Here is a 10,385-nt window from a genome sequence, read left to right on the forward strand (position 1 = left end):
ATGGTTTTAAAATTAGTACTATAACACCAAGAAAACATGTTTTTCAGAGAGCGTTCAAAGGCTTCACAGATTTTTGACACGTTTGCAATAAGGTCTGTGACTGCTTGTCTGAGTCACTTTCTGTAATAGTTCCAAATGAAAACTTCCAGGGATATGGCGGAATGTCAAAATGAAAATCCCAAACGCAAGCGCACCGATTCCAGTTGTCTCCGTGCCTCATTAGGCATTTCAGGAGGAGCATTGATTCTTTGTTGCCACTAACGGCCCATTTAGTGTTTGTTACGTTCGTGGGCAGAATACGACAACTGGGCATTCATCCCGAGTGCCTCAGTTTCTCCCAGACCCTCGGAGGATTGGATTCTCTATTAGCTTTCACACCACTGTTCGGCACACTTTCTTCACCATCAAGTTCTCTATGGCTGCTTGCCCCTTTTCTAACCGGATATTCACAACATATTGTTTACGTAGGTCTGAGGTGGTGAAATGATTGTTTTTTGTTTTGTTTTTATTTTAATACGAGGTCCAAGTCGTTGCAGATCGTGGTAGATTTGAAAGATGTTCTGACTCCTGGAAGCGTTGTTCGCTGTTCTGTTGCTGCCTTTTAGAAACTAGAAACCGTTGCAATGTTCTAGATATCCTGATCTCCACTTCAAACTAAAATTCCAGAATTAAGGTGGATGCTGTATCTTCCAGGATTCCTTCATTATTATTCCTTAGCCCTCTGAGTTGCCCTCCTCACCCTTCAGATTCCAGCTCTAGGATAGAGATTAAATGTTGAAAGACCAAGAGGGGGTTTGTAGAATTTAGGTGCTTGGGGGATTCTTGAGAAGCAGCATGGCTTAGTGGATAGGGCACAGGCCTGGGAATCAGAATGACCCGGATTCTAATTCCGGCTCTGCCACTTGTCTGCTGTGTGACCTTGGGCCAGTCACTTCATGTCTCTGGGCCTCAGTTGTCTCATCCGGAAAATGGGGATGAAGACTGTGAGCCCCATTTGGGACAGGGATTGTGTCCAACCTGATTAACTTGTATCTACCCTAGCGCACATATTAAGCGCTAACAAGTACCATTGTTATTATTATTGACAGCCTGTGGTACTGTTGAGGATGTCTCGATTTAGAATCCTGTTTGCTATTATTCCCAAATTAGGGGTTGTCTGCTGAGACCAGGGTTCTAATCTCAGTTCTGCCTGTAGCTGGTTAACACCTATGTGTGCTTCACAATATGCTGCACCCTTGCCCCCTTGCCCTGGCCTCCCGTGGGGTTTCATGAGCAGCAGGGAGGAGAGGGTGTGAAGCCACTAGCCCGGCTAGTAGTCATTCCTCTGTCTGCTCAGGTTCTCAATCCCGAAGGCCGTTCCGTCCTGTGTTGTCAGAATCATCTCACACTTAGTCGAATTATCACTGTGGTACTTTAAATAGCCTTTGTCTGTCATTTTAGGTTTGAAAGTCATCCGTTCTAGACTGTGAGCCCGCTGTTGGGTAGGGACCGTCTCTATATGTAGCCAACTTGTACTTCCCGAGAGCTTAGTACAGTGCTCTGCACACAGTAAGCGCTCAATAAATACGATTGAATGAGTGAATGAATCCATTTCAGTAATGGGCACGTCCCATGCAATCCTGCTGTAGGGTCTCCCCTGCAGTAGAATTTATTTTGGACCTTACAAGTTAGGATGCTATTTTTGGCTCCCCCATGCAGCCCTTAGAGTCCATGATTGAGAAAACGCCATCATCCTCAGCCCTGCTCGCCTTTGGTACTGTATTTTTTTTTTTAAGGCCAAGAAATGAAAAAAGCCTGTATATATAGTTATTTTAAACTTAAGCTGACTAGCAAGAGTTAGCCCTATTCCACCCCGGTGCCTGAATCTAAACACTTTCTGTAGTGATTTTATTTTGAAAAGTCCTGGAACGTGGAAAATTGTTTCATTTAAATGCTTAAATATATTCACGCCTCAAACTGTCAGCAACCCTTCCCACTTCTAGCCTGGAAACGGAACAGCGGGGTCAATTGTATTTGATTGCTTACCGTATGCAGAGCACGCACCACTTGGTGCCTAAAGAACTAATTATGGTATTTAAGCGCCCAAATTACCGGTATAGATACAAGTTAGGTACACCGCCTGATTAGTAACACATTCCTTGTCTGCAAGAAACGTACTCTGATGTCTGGGAGAACGTGGTAGGCCTGATTCCTCCCTCGAGGAGCTTACATCTAGTAACCGAAGGAAATGGAACATAGTTTCATAGAAATCGGTGCAATTCCAGGATCCCGGAATTTTATGTAGCTTTGGCACCGTGAGTTTTGCCGTCCATTAGCTAATTTAAATTGGTGTGTACTAAGAAGTGCTATATTAATAATAATAATGGTATTTGTTAAGCGCTTACTGTGTGCTAAGCACTGGATTGCTTGTCTACCATTTATGTGTCTTTAACTGTGTAAGCTTTCACTTTATATTTTTTAGGAACCCTACATGGAAGGGGTAAACCCATTTATCAAAAGTAATAAACATCGCATGATCATGTTTTTAGATGAGCTTGGGGTATGTATCTGTAAATTACTCAGAGCTTGTAAAATGTGATTCTCTAACTCTATACTGCACTAAAAATAATTCCCAAACCCTCTATATGATGAAATTAAAAAGTAGAAAATAGCCTCCGGATATTAATTCCTGGTGATTGGGAAAATTTTTTTTTTTGTTCTTTGAACCATAAAATCGCTCTCCATGCTTCTTATTTTTACCCAGAATTTATAGTTCATATATGCACATGCTAAAAATAGCAGCTCTTTATAGTGGGAGGGACCACCAATGTGTCATGATATTAGCGTAGCCCTACTAAAATACCAACATTTGAAAGAAATGGTCACATTTAGCTGTCATTTAATCCCACTTGATGACATCGTGCAGCTTCCAGAGTCGGGGTTTCCTGTCATTTCTGGGCACCTGATAAAAACAACTTGGAAATGTTCTCAAGAACATGACTAAGTCGTGTTTTATTGCACACCCTGTTCACGCTGTACATTCCAACCAGGCTTCATTCCCTTCCGACTCCAGGCCTTTACAGCCCTGGGGCTGCCACTCTTCACTCCCACTCCTGGTCTGTTTAATAAGATTTTTCTCTCTTCTGCTCCTTCCCACCAGTCAGTGGTATTGGAGCGTTTATCGTGTGCAGAGCACTGTAGTAAGCGTTTGGGATTTCGGCCTTCCTTGCACTATTTTCTTTAGAGTAACTCGACAGTTGGCATTTTTGCTTCTCGTCCCATCCATTGTTCCTGCCTCCTTTTGTCCGTTTCCCCCGGGGTCAAAAATTGGGCTTATTGAAAGTCCCAGGAATGCGTGTCTGTATACCGTGCAGTTCAGCCCCTCCCAACGTAATCCACGCCCAATTCCATTTTCTTGTAACTATCGTGACTGCTTATTTATATTGGCTGTGTGCCTCTTTCATTTCCCTCATTAGTTGTAAACTCCCTGAGGGCAGGACATGGGTTCTATGGAGAGGTTTACCAGTCCCCTAGTACCCGCTCTGCTACAGTGTAGTTTTCTGGAATTAAGCCGATCTTCAGTCTGATCTTCCAGGCCTCCCGCGATCGTCCCAGGAGCCGAGACCGTACCGTTCCTCTCAACCAGTTTGTGTTTCCGTTAAAGAACGTACCAGAGCTCCCGGACACTACAGAGCACTCTAGAACTGACTTATCCCGCGATCTGGCAGCTTTGCATGAGATCTGCGTGGCGCATTCAGATGAACTAAGGACACACAGCAACGAGCGTGGCGTGCAGCAGGTGGGTTTCTAGAGGGCTTAAGTCTTGGGTCAGCAAGAGAAATCCAAGGGTAAATGTGGATTAAAATGTGGATGAAACAGTCTCCCCCCGAAGTCATTATAAGCATGACCAGGCAGCTCGTACCCAGTCATCATCATCAATCGTATTTATTGAGCGCTTACTATGTGCAGAGCACTGGACTAAGCGCTTGGGAAGTACAAGTTGGCAACATATAGAGACAGTCCCTACCCAACAGTGGGCTCACAGTCTAAAAGGGGGAGACGGAGAACAAAACCCAATGGGAACAGACAGTGTTTGCTATCACAATGGAGAAGCAGTGTGTCTTAGGGGAAAGAGCCCGGGCTCGGGAGTCAGAGGACGGGGGTTCTGATCCCAGCTCTGCCACTTGCCTGCTGTGTGACCTTGGGCAAGCCACTTCACTTCTCTGTGCCTCGGTTGCCTCATCTGCAAAATGGGGATTGAGATTGGGAGCCCCAGGTGCGACAACCTGATTACCTTGGATCTGCCCCAGTGGTTAGAACGGTGCTTGGCACACGGTAAGCGCAAAACTGTTATATATATATATATATATATATATATATATACTCTCCCCTTTTAGGGAATATACTTGCAACAATGCAAACAACTAGTTGAGTCATCCTCTGGAAAATTAATTAATTTTTAACTGTAGGCCGAAGGATTGTCTCCCCCTTTTAGACTGTGAGCCCACTGTTGGGCAGGGACTGTCTCTATATGTTGCCAATTTGTACTTCCCAAGCGCTTAGTACAGTGCTCTGCACACAGTAAGCGCTCAATAAATACGATTGATGATGATGATGGTTTTTATGCAAACAGACTGTTACTGCATTGCAGTAACTCACATAAAAGTCAACATTTTAAAAATCACAGACATGCAACCAGTTTCCTGAGAAAGGAAATAAGCCTTTTGGCTTTAAAATTCAACTGTCTTATATACTAGCCAATTATGCCATTTGGTTTATAATTTTTAGTTTTTCAGCAAATTAACAAATACCGTAATTACTATGATTACAGTGTAACTTGTACTTACAAAGCACAATGCTAGATTCAATCCGGATACTGTCTGGACACACAGGACTAAGTCGAAGGCCGGGCGGGGTCCGGTCATGGTGAAAAGCACTTAATCTCCATTTTAGATGAGGAAACCGAGGCGGAGAGAATGGAAATGATGGGCCCGTGGTTACACAACGGGCCGTGAGCTCGTTGTGGGCAGGGTTGGTGACTGGATGTTATATTGTACTCTCCCAAGCGCTTATACGGTGATTTGGACACAGTAAGTACTCGGTAAAATCATCATCAATCGTATTTACTGAGCGCTTACTATGCGCAGAGCACTGTACTAAGCGCTTATCGACTAAAAGCTTATCTTATCGGCTTAGCTTAGCTTATCGACTTAGCTTATCGGCTAAACTGAAATGGACTGAACGAGTTGGGTAGGGACTGTCTCTATGTGTTGCCAATATGTACTTCCCAAGCGCTTAGTACAGTGCTCTGCACATAGTAAGCGCTCAATAAATACAATTGATTGATTGATTGAGTGGCAGAGCCAAGATTAGAGACCGGGTCCTCTGTCTCCAGGGCCCATGCTTTTTCAGTAGGCAACCCCGCCTCTCTGTTCTCCCTACCACTGAGTGCTCGATTGAGCTTGGACAAGTCGCTTCACTGAACAGTAGGCGCTCAATAAATACGATTGATTGATTTTTGGGGTGTGTCTACCACCTCACGGGGCCAGTCCGACTGAGCTCAGGGTACTCTTGTACCCTAGAATCGTGGCCATTGTGAAACGCTCACTAAAAGGCCCAACGATTCACCCAACGTAGTTCCAGCCGTTGGTCGAAATTCCGCATTGGCCCTACCTGGCGTCGGCCCGCCCCCGCTCCGACTGCTTCCTTGGTTCTGAGGTCGCCTGTTGATTTTTTTCTTGCAGCATGTGCTGAAGAAGCTCCTGGCCATAACGGAACTGCTTCAGCAAAAACAAAACCAGTATTCAGTATCTAATAACATCAGGTAGCAGCCTCGACCCCCGGTGCTCCGCACGGATTCAGCCCGCCCGACGTGGTCATTCACATCAGTGTCACTTCCTCTTTGCTCTTGCCAAAAATAGCACACCTTTTCCACATTCCCAGGGATGTGTGAACTATGCAAAACAAAGATTCTGCTGGGAAAGAATCTACGCCAGCAACTTTTTAAGCTATCTGTGCAGGATATTTGCACTTTTTCCACGTGGAATCAATCTTCACCAACCTCTGAGCCTTGGTGTACAGATCCCCTTTCACAAAGCAACATGCTGTGACTCTTGAACTTTGAAAGTTTATTTTCAGTACATCCGATTGCCAAAGTTTTGCTGTCTTTGTGGGGGGAGAATAGAAGTACGTAGTCAACTGACAAGGAAGAAATGCAGTCTTTTGACAGCTGCAGTATAACTGGATTGCAGACTCTTTTCTTACCGAAACTTCTGACTGGTTAGAAGTATGACCGTTTGACTGTTCAACCACTTTTATTCGTATTTGCGGTTTCCAGAGTTTGACACAATAGGAACAATCTTCGCTGTACACTTTTTTTATACTGTGCCGTCTCTCTTGCTGTGTTGAAAGAGAATATTCCGAATGGGTCTCGTCAGCTTTATTTTTTAAATGTGCCACTGAGCCTGTCCGTTTGACTATTCCTCCATCAAGGCCAGGGCATTCAGATAAATCATATAATGCTTTTGTAAAATGTTTACAACGGTAAATAATTTGAATTCAATAAATTTATTGATTACTGTATCGGTCCCGCATGCCTTCATTAAACCATTTTCTACAGTATTCATCGGCTAGTCTTATGGAATGAAGCCAACCCCAAGCCAAACTGCGTAGAAGTTTGATGTGGAACGCTTCCGGATCAGGAGTTTAGGGGTGACCTGGGTTGGTGTGAACCCCACACCTGCCTCCCTTAACTTCTGTGTTCGGAGATCAGTGAACTCTTGCTTCCAGCACTTACGTGTCCAATGTTGGGATGGTACTTACCGTAAAGGAGGTGTGTTCAAAATGTCCAAAAATCCCGGTGAACGTTGGCATGGTAACGGCAGAGAAAGGAGAGGCTTCATTTTGTCAGTCCCCGAGCCACGTTCCACACCTTTTAGTCCTCTGAACACGGGCGTGATGATGATCATGGTATTTGCTAAGCGCAAAGGGTGGCATGGTAACGGCAGAGAAAGGAGAGGCTTCATTTCATCATCATCATCAATCATATTTATTGAGCGCTTACTATGTGCAGAGCACTGTACTAAGCGCTTGGGAAGTACAAATTAAGAGGAGAACCAGGAGAGGACAGAGTCTGCGAAGCCAAAGTTGGATACGGTGTTGAGGAGAAGGGGGAGCCACGTTCCACACCTTTCAGTCCTCTGAACACGGGGGTGATGGTGATGAGGGTATTTGTCAGGGGGTGATGATGATGATAATAATAATAATGGCATTTATTAAGCGCTTACTATGTGCAAAGCACTGTTCTAAGCGCTGGGGAGGTTACAAGGTGATCAGGGTGTCCCACGTGAGGCTCACAGTCTTAATCCCCATTTTACAGATGAGGTAACTTAGGCCCAGAGAAGTTAAGTGACTTGCCCAAGGTCACACAGCAGACGTGGTGGAGTGGGGATTTGAACCCATGACCTCGGACTCCAAAGCCCGTGCTCTTTCCACTGAGCCACGCTGCTTCTCTAATGATGATGGTATTTAAGTGCTTACTATGTGCCAGGCGCTTACTGTGTGCCAAGCACTGTTGTAGGGTGACTAAAGCTTCTCAGTCCAGATATTGCTGCAGGCGTCCGACCCTCTTTCCCCCATGGGAAGGACTCAAACAGGTCCCGATGGATCTATCGAAGCATTTAACCTCACTTCACAATCAGCCCCACCTCGAGTTCCCTGGGCAGCGTCGCTTCTAGACTGTAAGCCCGCTGTTGGGTAGGGACCGGCTCTATATGTTGCCAACTTGGGCTTCCCAAGCGCTTAGTACAGTGCTCTGCACACAGTAAGCGCTCAATAAATACGATCGAATGAATGAATGAATGGTCGCAGCAGCACCGCCAAACCTTAGCCACGAGTTTTGAACCTTGTCTCGGGCTTGCCCCCAATCAAGCAGGAACATTATGAACAGGTGAATTAGTTGATTTTTTACCATTTGACCCCTGCCCTCACACAATGTGCTTTTCTCTAATTCGAAGTAATCATCATCATCAATCGTATTTATTGAGCGCTTACTGTGTGCAGAGTAATAAAATGAAAGATGTCTTGTAGGAAAAAAAATAGAGCGGGGCATAGGATTCGTTCATTGTTAGGTAGGGCCTGTCTCTATATGTTGCCAATTTGTACTTTCCAAGCACTTAGTACAGTGCTCTGCACACAGTAAGCGCTCAATAAATACAATTGATGATGATGATGCAGAGCACTGTACTAAGCGCTTGGGTAGGGCAAGTCAGCAACATATAGAGACGGTCCCTACCCAACAACGGGCTCGCAGTCTAATGTAGATTTGGGAAACTTCGAATACAGTTAGTACTTAATTGTGCCGGCCACCTCTCAGAGGAGACCCCGCGCGCTCCTATACGCACAGTCTAATGTAGATTTGGGAAACTTCGAATACAGTTAGTAATTAATTGTGCCGGCCACCTCTCGGAGGAGCCCCCGTGCATACTTAACAAGGCTCGTCTTCTTTTCCATGTCTGATCTACGTAACGTACCATCCCTGCTGCCGGGCGCTGGATTAGCTGGCCAAGGGACAGCACCGCTGTGTCCGACCGGAGTCGTGGACGGCAGCCTTTGCCAGCTGATGAGGGTTGCAGGCATCCAGTGAGTTGGAACCCTCTCCTAAAAATGTTACAGGAGTAAATGAACATTTGAAAGGAAAAACATAGGTATTTAGACGTTTGATTTTGAACCTACGATAGAGATTACTCGCCCAAGCACTTAGTACAGTGCTTTGCACACAGTGAGCGCCCATACAACTGAATGAACCGTACTGATCTAGATGCCAATAATGTTCACGTGGTTTCTTGTTAACAAATGGGGCCAGTTTGAAACATCTTCCCAGGCGTTACTCGTTACTTTTTTGGCTCTTGTTCAGACTCCTTTTCAACCTAAGCAAAAGGGGGATTAGTAAGTGTTTATCCTAGTTGAGCCCGATTCCTGCCCAATCCCTCTTGGTCTTGTCAGGACCGTGAATTTGCCGGCTTGCCTAGCACCCCGTGAGTGCTATCCAGGATGGAAAAATCCCGAAATGCCGTCGCCAACCGCGACTAGCCGAGAGGCTCCAGCCCGACGACAGTGAAGGTGATGGTCCATGGCAGCTTCGTCCCGAGTCTGCTTGTAGCTCAAACTACGATATCCGCTGGTCGTATCCGTTGGCGCTAACATCACACCCTACAGAAGGTAGGGTAGACTCGGAGCAGCCTCGACCAAAAGGATTAGCCCTAAGGGTCCAACTCTCAAGGCTGCCCATTTTTCCCGAAACTCACTAAGATGGTTTGTGTAAAACACCTCCATTCGTTGAAGGAAACTGGGGAGAACCTATTTTATAATCACCCAAGTTTAGTACTGAGGCTCCGACTTAAGGGATCTGCCTCTGCTGTAAATATCGCTTCTTTTTATAATGTAACCCAGGGCTGAGAAAAGTACCTGCGGTTTCAGATGAGAAGGAATAGAAAATGCCCCTGTAGCTTTTATAGTGGAAATCCCTGCTTTGCCTTAATTCCATGTGATTTCTCACCCTGAAAAATAGGATTTTTCTTAGAGGCGAGCAATCTATAAATTAAGTCTGTCGATTGCAGTTGAGATGTAGCCACTCTGGAATACAGTACATAGTGGGTTCTCCCTTCCCAAGATAGATTACATATATCACCATCATCAATCGCATTTATTGAGCGCTTACTATGTGCAGAGCACTGTACTAAGCGCTTGGGAAGTACAAATTGGCAACACGTAGAGACAGTCCCTACCCTGTGCCTATTTTCAGTCACTTCAATCCACTTTAAACCGTCTACAGTATTATTTTGATGGCGTCGTGGCTGGCCGGGTCTGAGCTCAGGGCGCCCTGCCTGATTCCACCCCTATCACCAATGGAGAGAAGCTGGAGTGCGTGGTGGGCCCGTGTGGAAGGATGCACCAACAGATCTGGATGCGGGTGAGAAGCAGTGTGGCCCAGTGGACAGAGCACAGGCCTGAGTCACAAGGACCTGGGTTCTAGCAGTCTGAGCTCCACCGCTTGTCTGCTGTGTGACCCTGGGCAAGTCACTTAGCTTCTCTGTGCCTGTTACTTCATCTGTAAAATGGGGATTAAGGCCGTGAGCCCCCTGTGGGACACAGACTGTGTCCAAACTGATGAGTTGGTATAATAATAATAATGATGACGATGGTATTTAAGTGCTTACTATGTGCAAAGCACTGTTTTAAACGCTGGGGAGGTTACAAGGTGTGACCCTGGGCAAGTCACTTAGCTTCTCTGTGCCCGTTACTTCATCTGTAAAATGGGGATTAAGGCCCTGAGCCCCCTGTGGGACACAGGCTGTGTCCAAACTGATGAGTTGGTATTATAATAATAATGATGATGATGGTATTTG

The 10,385-nt window shown here is 45.6% G+C and overlaps 1 protein-coding gene across 1 annotated transcript in view; it reads left to right on the forward strand.

The window, feature by feature from the left end:
* RASA1 (RAS p21 protein activator 1) overlaps positions 1-6,561 on the forward strand; it is an 84,039-nt gene extending 77,478 nt beyond the window's left edge. Inside the window, exons 23-25 of the mRNA XM_038765982.1 lie at positions 2,462-2,539; positions 3,644-3,778; positions 5,724-6,561. Of these exons, the coding sequence (XP_038621910.1) occupies positions 2,462-2,539; positions 3,644-3,778; positions 5,724-5,807 (297 nt within the window). The 3' untranslated portion in view covers positions 5,808-6,561. The remainder of the gene's footprint in view (positions 1-2,461; positions 2,540-3,643; positions 3,779-5,723) is intronic.
* The last annotated feature ends 3,824 nt before the right edge of the window (positions 6,562-10,385 follow it).

This window comes from Tachyglossus aculeatus, chromosome 23 (genome assembly GCF_015852505.1).
Source record: "Tachyglossus aculeatus isolate mTacAcu1 chromosome 23, mTacAcu1.pri, whole genome shotgun sequence".
Taxonomy (NCBI): domain Eukaryota; kingdom Metazoa; phylum Chordata; class Mammalia; order Monotremata; family Tachyglossidae; genus Tachyglossus; species Tachyglossus aculeatus.